The sequence below is a fragment of the Filicampus tigris genome, chromosome 12 (genome assembly GCF_054856515.1).
Source record: "Filicampus tigris isolate MCC_2025a chromosome 12, RoL_Ftig_1.0, whole genome shotgun sequence".
NCBI lineage: Eukaryota > Metazoa > Chordata > Actinopteri > Syngnathiformes > Syngnathidae > Filicampus > Filicampus tigris.
Window position 1 is genome coordinate 18789578 of NC_141228.1, and position 16895 is coordinate 18806472.

A 16895-nucleotide genomic window follows, 5' to 3' on the forward strand; every position below is an offset into this window, starting at 1 on the left:
AAAAAAGCGACACAAAAAGCCGATTGGCTGAACGTCAATGTCAACCGGCTGCGTGCTCGTTTGTCCTCGGGGCACACCACGCACGGTGCGAAATTGAATATCCCCGATTTGAGGTCGGACGTCCTCCCGAGCGGTCAAGATCAGTCCGAGCACACCACGCATGGCAGGATTATCGGATAAGATTATTTTTGGAGCCATTACGACTGTCGGGTGGGGAGATTCGAGGCTAAAAATGGGCCGATTATCCTGCCGTGTGAACCAGGCTAAAATCTTCACAGCACTTCCCTTTTCCCCACATTTGGTTCCAGCCTCATTCCAATAAGGAATAAACACCAATTTTTAGGATAATCCACTACATTTTTTCCATGTATGTTTTTTTGCAACATTGAGCCGTTTTCCCACTGCAGAGCCCAGACCTGTTTAGAATAAAGTTGATTCCACACTGACATGGAAAAATGTATGTGAGGTATCCCCTAAAATGGGTGCTGCAAGGTGTCAATTTAGGGTTGAGTATTATAACAACATGAGAGGAGAGCAGGAACTTGTGGCAAGTGTGGGCTGTGACTTGTGTGACACCCATCTCCCGGGGAAAAAAAATGTTGGAAAATACTGTACCTGCACGGAGTCACCTAAGAGCAAATGTGAAAAGTGTTCTTTGGTGTGATGAAAGCACAGGTCCCAGAGCCCAGACTTAAACTTCACCAAATAAGGGAAAGGAAAAAAAAGAAAGCAAAAGAACAGTGAAATTAATGGTTTTGTTTAATACTGAAGATGAAGCCCTCCCCCCCAAAAGTCTGTGATGTCAGTAGCTTAACGGCACAGTATGGCGACTTTCCTTACACACACGCATTCACACACACATTTATGCATTATTATTATTATTATTATTATAATTAACACGTGAAGCGCGTCTATGGACCTTCAATTAAATATTTACACTTGGCTTTTTTTTTTGGTCACCTCTCTGACAGCAATCACAACACCGGCTGGTCAGCGCGGTTCTTCCTTCCTCTGACCTTCTCCTTAAGAAGTCCCTTACGTCCTTGAGGAGGAAAAAAAAAAAAGACCCAAAAGAGGTGCGTTTCACCCTGTAAAAAGTCTGCTTCTTTTTCCTTTCCCCGCCCCCCTCAAAATCACGGGTGCGGCAGGTTAATGCGGTCCTCCACCAAGGTGTTGTCGGTACCGTGGGCTTCGGTGCACTGCTTGACGACGGCCATCACGGCGGCCAGGCGACGGTCCAGAGCGGCCAGGTGCGGCTCGGTCAGGACGGGCCGGATGGGGTCGAACGCCAGCGCCTGCCTCATGGCTGTGCTCAGGGCGCCGCCCCGAAGCAGGTTGAGCCGGTTCCAGGTGGACACCCGGATCCTGACCAATGACGTGGCGGTAGATTGATTAGTTTTTTTTTTTTGTTTTTTTTTGAAGAGCAAGAGTTGAAAGTGAACTCACATGCAGCACTGGTAGAGCGGTGCCAAAATGCTGCGCTCGTCCAGAGCGGCATTCCCAAAGCTGAGAAGACAAATGAGGAGGGACGACGACACAATTTAGTGTAGGTGTGCTTGTTGGCGTTTTTCTGCCAGCCGTCGGAAGCAAAGACCGACATTCGTTGCATGAAATTGAAGAATTTACTCTCAACAGCCCTTCATTTCATAGAATTTCCCATAGCTGCCTCCAGTGCTCAGAAGTGGATGGTAAGATTTTTTTTTTTTTGTCCAATCAGATTTCAAGCTTTATTTGTTGCCATGACCATCGAAACTGCCCAGGGCTTTCAGAATCAGTAACGCTGACTGAAGTAACTTCATCTATAATATAAGCAATGGGACTGTTTCTTGAACCAATTAATTTCAAAATAGTCAGTAATAACTAGCATTTCTGGCAAGGGTGATGTATTTTATATACAGTAATTCCTGGTTTATTGCGGTTAATGGGGACCAGAACCCCCCCCCCCGTGAAAGGTGAAAGCCACCAAGTAGAGGTTGACTTTTATTATTACAGACATCAGGCATGAATATTGAGGAAAACTGTGATAACCATATAAATCTAGTGCGACTAATCCGGAGAAAATGAAAGAGTTCCTCCAAAGAGGCGAGCGCGAGCGCAAACCTCTTAGCGTTGTCCATCAGTATGAGCATGCTGGCGCCGCCGTCGTCCTGGAAACTCTCGTAGTGATGGCGGTCGGCGTTCCCGATCAGGTAATCGAAGACGGCCGTGTCGATGACGTCCAGTAGGCGTGGTCCAGCGTCGTACGGCGCCATCTTCTTCACTGCGGAGCAGTAACTTTCGTCGTACTCCCACCTAAGAACAACAACAACAAATATGAAAAGTTGCTCTGCATTTCATCATTTTAAATTCGGTTTCAGGTTTATTGGACGTCAGTTCCAAACTAATAAGAATAAGAATAAGAATAAGAATAAGAATGCCTTTATTGATCCCACAGTGGGGAAATTTTCATTGTTACAGTAGCAAAGATATAGGTCACACAGGGGCGGCGGCATAATGTGGCCATTAATGTATAACATTGACGGCAAACATTTAGAATCAAACCTATGTAGATATACGCAGTAACATGTGTATATACACATGTGTATACACACCAACCTACATCTACATAAAAAATATGAGGAACACTCATTTCGGCCTGTACATAGTACAGAGGAAAAAAATACTCTAAGTGACAGTGCTGCAGTGCTGTAGTGAAATGTAAGGAACAGCATTGGATAAAAATAAAACTAGACTAACAGTAGTGGGGAATGTTGAGTATTGCACGGTATTACAGTAGTGGGGAATATTGGGTATTGCACGATATGAGCTCAGGTGCAGGACTGCACAATTGCACTAATGACCGCCAGTTTGTAGAGACTACACAATGTTCTTGTTAAAGAGTCTGACAGCAGCAGGCAAGAAGGAACGGAATTCAAAATGTACAGTTCAGATGAAGCTTTTCAATGCAATGATTCAAATTAAACAATAGAAATTGAATTTATGTAATTCAAATTCATTTTTTCAATGCAGTTATTCAAGTTTAGCAATTCAAATTGAAATAAGAACGATTGGAATTCAGATTCTGGTGGCACATCTTTCATCCCATAGAAATGTACTGACAAGCCAGTTTATTTGTGGTCATTTAAAACGGCTTATTAAAATAATATTGAAATACAACCGCAACGTACGTAATGAAATGCGTTTTGATTAAATTTCAGAAGATAGTTCATTTTAATTTTGTATTTATTACAATAACTAAATACTAATTTTAACATGAGTTTCATTTTCTCAATTTGTAATGCAGTAGAGTATTGATAAGTTTCATTTTTTAATATGTAACGAAACATTTTATATTAAGTTAAATACTACCTAAAATACAAGATTTGTTTCCCTAAAATTATGAAATGTAATAATATTGAAATACATCTTCAATATTACATTTATTTAGTTGATGGTAGTTTAAAAATGAAATTAGACTTAAAATTTTATTAATTTAAAGGTACTTAATGTTAAAAGTTGTCCTTTTTTCAAAATGAGGACTTATAACGGAACTGCTTTCTTTTCCAAGTGTTTTTGTTTTAAAATTATCTTATTTTGGGGGATAGTTCATTTTAATATCAAAATACTTTCGTTTTTTAACATGACAATGTCTGCTTTCCTGAAATAGCAATCATGTTTTTCCCCGCAATTTAATTATTGCATGCGAAATGCGTAATTATTGTTATTCTATTGATATTAATTAATTCTATTTAAGGCTAACATGGTGGTTTTTTTTTTTTTACCCATTGACCAAGACGGGGTTCTATTGCCTTCTAACAAGGTTTCCTTCTTGCGTCAAAACTCCACCTGGCGAGCTTGCCCTCTCGGTACGTTCGTCCCCAGGGGTGTCGGTGCTTCTGCAGCGGCCACACGTCGGGCAGCCACATCGTCAAAGATCCCTCCATCATGTCGCCCTGGCCGCACGCCGGCTCGGTCTCTCGGCAGTAGTAGCACTTCCCGTAGAAGCAAGTGTTGTTACCCTGCGTCAGGAAGGTGCTTAACAGCTGCTCGCTGGCAACCGGCTTGATCTCCGTGCGCAGGTTCACGTGCCTTCCCACCACCAGGGGCGCTCTCCGAAAGCCCAGAATCCTACGGCGGAGTGACGTGATTGTGACCGCGCTAGCTGATGTGACAATGAGCTCGAGTGACGCACCTGTCCAGGTGAAAAGCAGCCACCTCGGCGTTGTGGCGGTCGTAGCCGGCGTACGGCTCCCCTTCGACCACATAGTCGCGACTGTATCTGCCGGACAGTAACCACAAAACAGCTGTGTCAGCTCCCGGCGCACACGTGCGCACACACACACCACACACTGCATTAGGTGCACCTGCACATATCGACAAGCGCCATATTCATGCCATAAAACTAAAAATGTGTTTGTGACAATAAGCCAAATACAAAAGGATGATAGTAACTATAGAATGGAAAAAATGGTGATAACAATATGAATATGATCGAGCAAAGGGGAAATGGTTACCACAGAACTAAATGCCAGTGATTAGCCTGATTAAAAAATGGCTGACTAGTGACTACAGAATTCAAAATGTGTCCGTGATGACAAGCTAAAGTCAAAACTGGCAATCGTAAACATAAAAACTAAAACTTGCGCCCATAAGACAGAAAATATGTATTGATGACCAGAGAGCTTAAAAAAAAAAAAAAAAAGCACAAGTGACAACAAACCCAAAGAGAAAAATGGCGATCATAACCAGAGAGCTAGAAATGTGTCAGTCATCATAAGCACAGACAAATGGTGATGTTATCCACAGAATTGTAAGAAATGTATCAGCAATAAGCCTCGAACAAAGTCATAATAGGCCAGAGAAAAAAAATTACCATAGAGCTTAAAGAGACAGTGTGTAAAATGCAGATTTTTCAAAGTGGATTCATACTAAAAAAACAACTATTAATTTCAATATGCCAAAAAATATGTTCCATCATATCAACATACATTTTTAAAAAATATACTCTTCGGTACAATAATGGCTAATTATATTACATGGGTACCGCCTCACCATACAGGATGCCAAAATGTCTCACCGCCATCTTTCCGCTACAGAAACCCGACCACAAATTTGCTGGATCGACAACTACAGCATGTGTAACAAATGCAATGCACTTACTTCGTCACCTGAGGCAAAACTAGAAAACGTTTGTGAAACATTTTGCTTGCAGTTCCGCAGAGGAAACTGGTGGTAGGCCTGCCGCGTGTGGTCTCTCTGAGACACCGTAGTGCGCGAGCTTCAAACTTAGGTTGTTGCATTCTATTAGTTCACCACTAGATGGCACTAAATTCTACAAACTGTCCGTTTAACTCATTCGCTGGCAGACATTGTCAGACTCTTTTACCCTAACGTTTGAAAAAATTTGAAAAAAATTTAAATAAGATTGAAGGGCTGGACTGCAGAAAGACAAGTAAATCCGTCAATGGCAGTGAATGAGTGAAGAAAAACGAGAAACCAGTCATGATGAGCCGAAAAAATGAACACATCATAGAACAACAAACGTGAAAAAACAGACAAAAATAGCGATGACCGTTGAATTGGAAATGTGCCAGTCACAACAAGCCAAAGGAAAACGCCGCAAAGGTCCATGGATGATGGCGCTGACCTCTGAGGTTTGAAGACCACCTTCTGCCCGCCGTCCAGCACCAGCATGACCTTGAGCTGGGTGCCCTTGTAGCCCACGGAGGCGCGCTCGATGTGGGCTTGGCTGAGGGCGCCCAGCACGGCGGCCAGCTCGGGCGCCTCCTCGGGGTACACCTCTCGGGGCCCCACCCACAGGCTGGCGATCTCCCACGGGGACTGCAGAGTGTGCGCCAGGTGGGCGCCGCGCGCCAGCGCCAGGCCCGCCTCCATCTAATTGACAAATGCCACATTGTGAGCGGGCCGCAGGAGGACGGGTCGCCGAGCGAGCGACTGAGCGAGCGACCTTGCGGAAAGCCCTGAGGTCTCGCCTGCTGGCCGCCGAGCCCTCGCCGCCGTCCAGCAGGAAGATCTTGGCCAGGCCCAGCAGGAGGAGCACGGCGCACAGCAGAACCACGCGCTGCTTCAGCTTCATCTCCGCACCCGCCGCCGAGCCTCGTTCACAGCCTCAGCCCCCCCGCCGGCAAAATGGCGGCCGCCTACGGGGAGAGAGGGGAAAATTCACAAATCCACGCCATTGATTTTCTTCGGCGCCCCAGGGCATCCGCTGATCCGCTGCTGCCTATCTTCGCTCCAACAGGCGTCATGCCCTAATTGAAACAACCATACTACTGAGAGATGATGGCGTCAGCTTTACTGTTGCAAATACTGATTGAGGGGAAAAAAATGAGCACGAGGGCCGGGTGATTATCACGATTATTTTGATTGATATTGAAACTACGATTAATGAAAATAACACACTGAATTGAGTATCCATTCAAGCAATAAATAAAAATAAATACTTGCTGTTCCTGTTGTGCACATCTTGGCCTCTTAGTGGCAGTTTGGTATTCCGTAAATTCTAATGCTAATCTTTGCTAGCCTAGCAATGAGTCCAATGGTGCATTTCAATATGCAGTGTAAGTCTTTGTTTTTTGTTTAGTTTTATAGTCCAATCCAGAGCTGCTTACCAAAACAAATTTTCTTCCAGAACAATTGGTTTGAATTTCCATATTTTTTTACATTCGTTAACATGCTGTATAACATTTTGTGCAATATAAGAATATATTGTTGTCTTTTTAAATAATGCAAATACTTTGACGGATTAATTTTAAGATAAACAATGTTTCTAAACAACTGATTAGCAAAAGTTGTCGATCAATTTCATAATTGATTAGTAGTGGATTGATTGTTGCAACTGCAATAACATTTTACTCGTCAACAACTGCATGCGAAATGTCATACCATAAATGGAAAATCTAGATGACAACCGTATGGTACTAGTACGATTTGTGACGATGTGTGTGAAATTATACTAGTCAATATTTTGCGCTTCACAAGTAGTACTAGTAACGCGCAGGTATCAACTAGTGCACTGTTCTCCCTCACTAGTAACATAGTAACTCTACTAGTATGTCTAAGTTGTCGTACTTCTGTATATAGAGTAAATGTCATACAGTGGAGGAAATACTACTTGAGACACAGCCGTTCCACTAGTGCGGACAGAAGAGCGTACTAGTACTAGTAATGAACGCTCACAGGGCTTTCCATACATTTAAACTGATGAATGAGAAAGCCACGCAGGCAAGCTCACCTCCTCTTCTTCTTCTTCTTCTTCTTCCCCTTCCTCCAGACACACAATCGCTCTTTCATAACGTCAATCCCGTTTCTATGCATGTGAATGGCCTCATACCTTTCAATTCAAAGTGGTAAACAGTTGGCAGTATGGTTAGCAGCTGTCACGTTTGAAGCTAACTATCTCGTTTTAGCCAACCTGTGTTGCTCCTCTGTATAGATGCACCTGGCTGTGGAAGCTAAAGCTAAGCTAGTTAGCGAGCTAACGTCATCGTTCGTATTCTCTCACCTCGCGGCCATACGCGGTCCACCGTTTTTAGGGGGGCGAAAAGAGCAATTCAAGATGCCAATTCCTCTTCAGGAGATGCGTCGGTCAATAAGTCCCGCGCGGTAGCCCTTTTTGGTGGTTACGGTCTGCTTCTTCTGCTCCAGTCGGTTCGGTGACGCTCGGTGCCGTCCACTTCTGAAACATTTGCTACTGCTTCCCTTAATGCCTCCAGGGGGCGCTGATGAACCAAGACTATCGCATTCCGCACTGCACAGCATCAGACTCAGAGTTTTCTCTCTCTCTCCCTACATATACGTATATATTTCAAAATATTTAAAACACCTATAACAGTATGCATTTACCAATGTTCATTGTGGTTGTGGTTTACAGTGACGTAACGCTGCTCTGCATCATATGGACAGTTGTAATTGTTTTAATTTTTTTTTTCAATTTATTTCTAAAAAAAAATTAATCGAAAATGTTTATTGTTGTGGTTGTAGTTTGCAGTTGGAATACTGCAGTTCAGGCAGTATTTATTCATTTTTTTAAAAACATTTTTGAAATGATCCTAAAACGATTGTTTTCCCCAAAGTAATTTAAACATAAAAAGCTAGATATTAATTTAGAAATAGATTGTGCTAGTAGCTTGCAGTGGTGTAAAACGGCAATGGATTATATTGACTGTGCTGACTTTGTACAAAGAAGACAGTATTTTTTGTGTATGTTAATTTGGTTCTAAAACATTTTAAAAGTTTAATCATTTTAGTTGTGGTTGTAGTTTTCAGTGGTGTCAAACTGCACTGGATCATACTGACATTTTATCTAAAATATTTTTTTAAAGATCATACTGTAGTTGTTGCCAATAAAATATTTAAAAAAAATGTTTTTCATTCCCTAAAAATGTTTACAAAATACTCCCCGCATGAATAATAAAAAAAATAAAAATCATTTGCATTATTTAATAATGTTTATAGTGGTGTAAAACTGCACTGCATCATACCAAGAGGTGTTTTAAGTATGTTAAAAAAACAATAATAAAGGTTAAAGAAAATATTTCACCTTCAATACCTTTAGTTACAAATTTCCCTATTATTGTGATTACAGTTTGCACTGGTCTAATGCATTGCATCATCCCGACATTCTTGTATTTGATCAAGATATTTATAAACAAGCAAACATTTTATTCTGAAAATATATTTCCCTAAGTAAAACATAGATGAGACAAAGAGCTGCAGCCGGATGTGTGGAGTAAAAAATAGGGCAGAGTGTTTATTGGTTCTCAGTGTTTACAGGTGAGCGCATCACTCAGCAGTGAGGTCATAGCGCTCACCCACACACACACGCACACACACACACACAGATGGGGGCATGTACACATCAGCATTGCCACCTTTTTGTCAAGTTGTGGACGGCAAACTCTCGCTCAGAAGGCAGGATTCATTCACAGCATGGAAACACATTGACCACATCAATTCATGGCGTGTGTGGAGGCGGGGGGGTGGGAGGGCAGGTGACAGTGGACGGGGGGTCCACTTGAAACGGAAAGAGTGTGAAGGGGATTTTCACGCGAGCTACTTGCCAATGACTAAAAAGTGACGGGAGATGCTGGGGAGGGAGGCTTGACATTTTTAGTGCCCCCCCCCCACCACCCACGTGAACAGTCATTGTGTGACTTGTGATTGGCAAGCGGACTAAATGAAAGATGTGTGACCCTAAACTGTACAGTAATGGTAACCAAAAAATTCACAATAAGCGCTTTTTGTAATTTGAAAATTCCTAGTATGAATCAGAGTTGCAGCCCCCCGCCCTCCAAATATCCCCTGTCCTCCATATACAAAAAACTTTATGCATCCTATCCAAACCTTCAATCAATATTAGTCAGCTAGTTCTCAAGCAACACCGCGATGCATTTGAAATGTTTTCAACGCCTATTCACCAGTTCAAGGCGCTCAAAATGGCCGCCTCTCCCAAATTGTAAACCCATCCATCCATTTCCTGTTGTGCTTGTCCTCATTAGGGTTGCAAATGCATTGCGGTGAGGCACAAAAAGTCCCCGCGTCAATGATTATTGAAGTAATAGGTGTCCACGTGTCTCCGAATGTCATTCACAGCCTCTTTTTTTCTGTTCTTGTTGTCCCAAATAAGCAACGACGCTCTCCCGGGGGCCGCCATTTTCGCCCGGCCTTCAAGTCACAACGCAGATGATTGTTTCACAGCTGCTAGTGGCTCAAGTTAGGACCTTTAAAAATATATATTTAGATATATATCTCTCTGTATACATGTACGTACAGGCGGGCAGGATACTGCCGAGCCTGGCTTTGGTTTCCTCAACTCATTCCTCCACAGGATCGTCCGACTTGTGTGACCAAGTCTGCTGATTTTGTTTGGGCCCGTTAACTTCAGCTGGCGGGTTTGTTGGGTTTGCTTGTTGGGTCTGTGAAGTGCATCAGTGGGAGCGCACCATGGGCAGATGATGTAAACGCACGCATGTAAACAGCCATTTCGAAAGCAATCAACACCCAATCGCGCTTCCTTGGCGCTTAACATTGGCAAGGTGCGGATACGAACGCTACAACTGGGAGGTCGGGGCGTGAAAAATAAAACGCGCCTACAACGCAAAGGAAGAAAAGAACTGCAATTAGATCGGTGCCATCGGAGTTGCAATTGAATTTATGAGTTTCAATTTTAATTTGTGACAGATTTATTTTTAGTTTTTAAAAGTTTGGTGTTAAAAAAAAAAAAAAAAAAAAGGAAAAAAAGCAACATTTCAAAAAATTAAATGTAAAAAAAAAATTACCATCTAAAGTCTGAATATTTTTTTTCTTTTATGAGGTCAATTTTTTTTTAAGCGTAAGGAGATTTAAAAAATTCACCACAAGAGAATTCAGTGCATTTTTTTTTAAACTTTACTCACTGATTTCTTTTTTAATGTTGAATGTTTCAATTGTCGAATGTTTCAAACCAGAATTTTATATTATTCACATCAGTTCAAAATTCAACATTTAAAAAACACTCAATTTAGATGTACATGTATTTTACAATGATCTGCTTCATGGATTTTTTATTTAGTTATTTTTTTTTACAAAAAAAATTTTTTTTACAGATATTTTTCACACGGAATATTTGAGATGTTGAAAGTTTTTCCTTACATTTTTGGAGATGTTAAATTCGTGTGTCTTGTATTTTGATGGTAAAAAAAGTGTTAGAAATTCATGGAATTATTTTTAGACAAATCTAAATGTTTTTCAGGTGTTTAAATAGATTTTTGACACGTTTTTAACTGACGGAATATTCTGTTATTTTAGAAATTCAAATCTAAACTCAGAGGGCACAGATCTACTTCCACGGTACAGTATACAACAAATGTAACAATTTCAAATTCAATGTAACAGACACACAATGTGCAATCAATCTACTGCGTGGTAATACTGTGTCAACTGCACCGACTCTCCCAAAAAAAGAAGGAAAAACATAACACTACATACTTTTTTGTTTAAAAAAAAAAAAAAAAAAAAAAAAAGACAACTTTCTACGCAGCTCCAGGTAGCTTTAAAGTCCACGTCACAGACTATCTACTTCACAGTCTGCTTGTTGTTCTGTTGCCGCCCCAAAGCTGTTAAAAAGGAGGAAGCATCCAAGCGGTGTGTTGTAGCTTAGATTCTGGGAATATCGTACCTGGGTGGGATGACAGATGCGCCTCCCCGCAAACGCATTTTATGTACAAAATACTTGACAAAAACGACGGAAGGCTGAGGGACTTATAAAAAAAAAAAAAAAAAACATTCAGGAAGCGACCAATTAGTGGAGCCCTTATGTTTGATCCGATTTCCCCTAATAAACTGTGGGCCAGGGCCCCGAAATGTTTTGAATGGCCCCAAAAATAAGAGTCCTCTCAATGTCTCCTCGTCCACAGAAAACGGCGAGAAAGGGGACGCACATTAAAAGAAAACAACACGACAAAAGGAAAACAAATCTAAATAAAAAGGAGGGGATGATCTCCATCTGATTGGTGAGCGCGAGTCCAATCACCCAATCAGACATGAGAGCAGTGGTGCGCTTCCTTGTTCAGTAGTCGAAGACCGTGAGTCCACACACACGCAGACAAACACACACAAACAGGGTTCTCTATTAAGGCAGTGGTGGCAGGTGAGGCTGCAGTGAGGCCAGCGGAGGGCGGCAATGCGTTTATCGGGCAGTGAAAGCTCCAAGTGGTGCGTCATAAAGCTTTACCGCCTTCTCGTCGGGCCGCTCACTCGAATGACATCAGATTGGCTGGCACCTGCATGAGTAAAAATTTAGTAAATAAAACAAAACAAAAAAAAAAAAATATATATATATATGTATGTCTTATGCAGTGTGCCGCTTCTCGGGAGGTTGAAAGGTCCAAAAGAGTTCAGTTTTCCTCTCAAGGAATTTTCAATACTTTAGATTGATTAATAATTTGTCAAAAAAAAAAGGGGGGGCTGACCAATAGTAGCAATGTGTAAAAAAAAAAAAAAAAATTGATGGACAAATTTTGACAATCTTGCTCAATCAAAACAAACATTCGCGACATCAGCCACTTTGCACTCTATTTGTACTCGATTCGTAGTTTGGTAATCGTCTCTATATTCTCTATTGCCTTATCTTTTCAATTCAAACGCAGAATTGACATGAATCTCGGTTAAGTTGAACCAGCTATCGGAGGGCGAAACTGCCAAGTTAACGTAGCACGTAAACGGCACCTGTTGCCTGTTGCTTTGACACGCAGCGCTCAGATGTTTGAACCACAGCAAGGCGTTCATCCTGTTGCCCGCTTGGTACTTGTAGGTGTTACCTGGGCAACGGAGAGACAAATCATCACATCAAAAAAAAAAAAAAAAATGACACAGAATTATTATTTTATGATTTTAATTACAACTATTTTTGCATTTTTTTTTTTTCGCTACGCGTGTGCGCGACTCACCATGCTCCGTGTCGGTCAGCATGAAGACATCCGGATGCTCGGGATCGTCCGCCATCATGGCCATCAGACCCACCACGCAAACGCTCTTACTGGACTTTGACTTGAACTGGCAGGACGACACCACGAAACAATGTTAACAACGCATGTTCATGTGCGTGTCCCCCACAAGGTTCTCATTAGCCTGCGAGTGACACGCAGGACGGGAGTGATGTCATCGTTCTCATTAGTCAATGAGTGCTACCATCTGTCCACACGCGCACACGCGGCGTGGCTCCTGCACAGTTTCACTTCACACCGCCGTGTGTGTGTGATACAAGCCGAACAAGGAGCTTTGTGCGGCAATTTCCCCTGTTGCGCAACATTCCGCTTTGATTCTTGCGTGGTGTTTGGATTTTTGTCTGAAACTACACTTAAAGCGGGGTACACACATACTGACAATCTGGCCTCATTTGAGCATTTCCTTGTGATCAAACAGCAAAAGCCAGATTATTCGATGTCTGAAAAATGATCCCGAACGATTATCTCGTGGTGTGGGGTGAGTTAAGAGTCATTTTTTCTCTCTCCATGATCTGCTCAGAAGACTATATTCACCATACAAATTGCATTTACAATGGCATACCTTTTGCTTTGTCATGTGGGGATCATTTAAACATTTCCAAATAAAATTGGTTAAGATGTTAAAAATTGTGGTGTGTGATGTGCTGGAGATAACACGTCACACCCCACACACACGCAGCATGGCCACAGAAAATAAAGTCGCTTCCCCCAAAAGGTTTTGCTGTTGTAAATATCGAACAGGTTTAACATTTGCGACTGTAGGCCCCGGCAATTTTCTGAGGGCTAAAAATCACTGAACCCACCACAAGATAATTGCTCAAATTAATCTTTTAGATACCTCAGATAATCAGTCCTTTGCTGACCTAGATCGGGGAAATATTCACATTTGGACCGATTATCGGTGTGTTTGAACTGCACTTTTTTCGATTTTATCACATTTCTCTTCCAATGGCAACACCGATTAATTAAAAGAAAATAGCTTGGGATAATCTTTCAGGGACCTCAAATAATCAAATTTGGCCCGGTAAGCGCATAGCCAGCCTTAAGTGACAGTCTTCCGTGCAATCGGGCGGTCTAAAAACAAAACAAATTGATCATCTCCCCCATTGTTTCCCCTCTCTGCCGCACACCAAGTGGAATGTTCCTCCTTGACATCATTGTGTACCAGGAGAGTAAATAATGGCTATCAGATGTCTTATGAAGTTGATGTTTGTGGGGCTCATTTGGTACACTGCCGTGTGTGCGTGTCGACGTTCTTGCGCTGCGTGTCAAACGTTTAATACGCATCACCTGTGCCAGAAAACAAGCGTCGGAAAACCCGCAGTCGCTCATCGGCGCACTCGACATGAAGTGTGTGCGTGACGTGTGTCTTACGTGTTTCCTTTCTGTCGCCTTCAAGGACTTGACAGGATAGTAGTAAAGTTGGGTACTGCAAAGAGCCACCCAGTATTTGGTCCAGGACGCCACCTGCAGGCACACAACAATTATGTCAAATGCCCCAGAGGTTATATAGTCCCAAATACACTGCAGCCCTGTTTATCACATTTATTTTCCAGACCCAACCGCAATAGATGAACATCCGTGACACATTGGGATAATTATTATTATTACAGTTAAAATTGAGCCCTACAACATATTTAAACACACTTAAACTTGTTTGAAAATCTAAGTGTTCCTTAGGGCCTGTATAACTTTGTCAAGCAAAGTCTGCTAGCTTCATGCTAACATGTGATGCAAAACGCCACAGACGGGCTAACAGAAATTAGCATCGACGTTACAGTCATTATAACCCCACAAACAACTACTTTAACAGAGCAGCGAGACATACAAAACAGAGCATACGACGACATTCACAGGCGTGTATTCTTCCCGTTTTGTTTTGTTTAGGACCTTCTCCGCCTCTTTTTTACGCTGCAGCTCTTCCAGTGGACTTCTATGCTGTCCGGCATGTTGTGGCACAGCGTGGTACTACACCGACTGACATTTTGGAGTGGGGAGCGTCCATTATTTGCAAATAAGATCACTGAGGACGGCATGCACTTTTTCACGCGCACCCAAAGTTGAGTGCGATGGAGCAAGAGACGTCAAGCTAATTAATATTCCTGATGCGCGCTGGCCGGATTAACAATGAAGACTTTGTTCTGTGCTTTGTCTACTTCATTACTCAACCGCACTACCGGGAGCCAGATTGTAAACACCCAGCGAGCTCCATATTTGTTTGGATAATGTCAAAGCGTTTTACGTCCAACAAGAAAAATAATAACCTCGGGGGTCAAATCATGACGCTCCTCGTGTGTTCTCACCGTTGGTTTCTTGCCCTCCTTGAGTACGGTTTTCCGCCTCAGCACCCCTTGCACCGTCACCGCTCCGGGATAGAGGTGAACCGCCAGCTCCTCGGACTCCGCCGAGCTACAAAACGGGGCACATGAAACGAGACGTCGGTCGAGACGCGTAGGACAAAGCCGACTGCAAAATAACACGAGCGTTAAGGTGTGCGCAGCGGCGACAAGTGCAGATGAGCTAAGTAGCGAGGCGACGCAATCTGCAAAGCCACTTGAAACTCCGCTTGGAGGTTTTGTCTGCAGAGGCATTGCAAGGTGATGTGCAGATTGCGACTGGAGCTGGAAACATCTTTGAAAAAAAAGATCATCGGCACGCACGTTGCGTACAAGGGATCGTCACTTTTCAAGGTTACAAAGCGCCATACTGTTTTTTTTTTTTTTTCAAAGCAAGGGTTTATATGCAAGTGTTTTTTTCTGCAATTCTGCCTTTGCGACAGCAGTAGTGTCGGTTTGTGATTATGAACATCTGTCGTAAACTGATATTACTCACAAACACTATAAAATGTATTCGCACATAAAGGCTTTCTCTCTAATCTGGAGAGAATCAAGTCAAGCAATTGAGAATTTTTAGTCAATCTTATGAAAATAAATGTTTTGAATAAATGCGTTAATTGAGGGGAAAATATTTCCTAATAGTCAGAATAAATCTCTATATTTGAGGGAAAAAAATACATACTGTAGAGTGGATATTGACTAAATAATGCTTTGACCAAACCTGTGGCTCAATTCACTTGTAGGTCAAATCAATTCAACCAATTGAAATGAACTAAAATGCAACTACAGTAAAGAAGCAGGAAATGCTGTAGTTCAGCACAGCCTAGTTTTTGTTGAAAATTGTTGAGATTAAAGACATGAGGAAAAAAAAATAAAAATTCAAAATGTTAAATTGCATATAAGAGAAAAACGGTGTATATTTGTGGTTAAAAAGTAGTATGTTTAAATCCAACAAGTAATTTTGCACCTTTGTCCTCTAAAGCCTTTTCCCCCCTTTTTTTCTCGAAAATACATCTTGCATAATTGGCTTTCTGATTTTGACGTTAGCAAAGGCCCACAATTAACTAGCTATGTACATGTAATTTTGGCTCATTTGTGTGTATGTGTGTGAGAGGGACAGAGAGAGAGAGAGAGAGAGAAACACATGCAAGAAAGAAAGCAAAAGTAGATTATAGACAAAAAAAAAAAAATCCCTTCCTCCCCCTTCACCTGATTTGTGCTGTCACCCCAAGACACCAAAAGAGGAGCTCAGCATTAGAACACAAACGCGCACACACTCACACAGTGGAAGCTCGCCCACAGCGGCCGCCCCCCTGGCAGGCGCTGAAAGGCGGGCGCCAAGTGAGGACAAAAGCCAGGTTTGAGTTTAGGTGGGGTTGGTATTCTGGTCGGGTGTGTATACCTGCTGGGCCTCAGGACGCCTCGGTAGGGGATGCGGGCCACGCGGGTCACTGGGCCCAGAGAGTGATAGAACCGAGTCCTGTTCAGAATAGGATAAGATAGGACAGGGTAGGCGGCACGGAACACACTTTTGTTGTTTTGTTTTTTTTTTCCCTACGTTTTTGTGTTTTCCCCTCACAGGTCAAGGGGGATGGCATAAGGTGAAAAGAAAGAGCAGGGCTTTCTCATTAGGAGCGTTCGGTCGCGTTTGGAATGTCTGGCTGGGAGTGGTGGAGCGAAATCAATTTGGGACTAACATGATTTCAAGACATTCTCAAGTCTTAAAATGTCAGGATGTGTTCAGTTTTAAAATCGTTGGGGGGGGAGGTGCGGCGGCCTTGGATAAGCAGGTAAATGCACATCACATCAAGGATGAAGATATTCATATTCATCATCTTGATCAGGGCTGCGATAGAAAAAAAAAAAAAAAAAAAAAAAAAACGCAGACAAGGATGAGGACCACCATACGGTTCTTACCTCTCGAAAGCCGGCCACGACACTTCCTCGCTGAGTTCCGAGCCTTCGCTGCTCCCTGCATGGTGTTGAAAACCAAGAATTTCTTCATTTTTTTTTTTTTCAATGATGCCCTCTTATAAAATACCAAAACATGACTTTAATGCCGTATCCGCCCATG

The 16895-nt window shown here is 42.3% G+C and overlaps 2 protein-coding genes across 5 annotated transcripts in view; both read right to left on the bottom strand.

Moving 5' to 3' along the window:
• Window positions 1-736: 736 nt before the first annotated feature.
• LOC147138976 (glycosaminoglycan xylosylkinase) lies at window positions 737-7731 on the bottom strand. 3 transcript variants are annotated; one of them, XM_086048426.1, is made up of 9 exons: window positions 7505-7731; window positions 5948-6140; window positions 5627-5874; window positions 4172-4258; window positions 3826-4107; window positions 2101-2292; window positions 1447-1506; window positions 1184-1365; window positions 737-1042 (listed from the first exon to the last, which is right to left on the bottom strand). In XM_086048426.1, exons 2-9 carry the CDS (start codon window positions 6074-6076, stop codon window positions 975-977), a joined length of 1248 nt encoding a protein of 415 aa, XP_085904552.1. In that variant the 5' UTR covers window positions 6077-6140; window positions 7505-7731; the 3' UTR covers window positions 737-974. The 3 variants fall into 3 exon arrangements, with proteins under 3 accessions (XP_085904552.1, XP_085904554.1, XP_085904555.1); XM_086048428.1 differs by having other exon boundaries at window positions 737-1365; XM_086048429.1 differs by lacking the exon at window positions 7505-7731 and having other exon boundaries at window positions 5973-6116.
• A 994-nt stretch (window positions 7732-8725) lies between these two features.
• Window positions 8726-16895, bottom strand: part of ralgps2 (Ral GEF with PH domain and SH3 binding motif 2) — a 68201-nt gene continuing 60031 nt past the window's right edge. The window contains exons 15-21 of one of the 2 annotated variants that reach the window (XM_086047877.1): window positions 16739-16793; window positions 16224-16301; window positions 14789-14894; window positions 13860-13952; window positions 12429-12534; window positions 12208-12299; window positions 8726-11762 (exon numbers count right to left, since the gene is read on the bottom strand). In XM_086047877.1, coding sequence (XP_085904003.1) covers window positions 11733-11762; window positions 12208-12299; window positions 12429-12534; window positions 13860-13952; window positions 14789-14894; window positions 16224-16301; window positions 16739-16793 — 560 coding nt within the window. In that variant the 3' untranslated portion in view covers window positions 8726-11732. The remainder of the gene's footprint in view (window positions 11763-12207; window positions 12300-12428; window positions 12535-13859; window positions 13953-14788; window positions 14895-16223; window positions 16302-16738; window positions 16794-16895) is intronic. The other variant, XM_086047878.1, reaches the window with a different exon arrangement.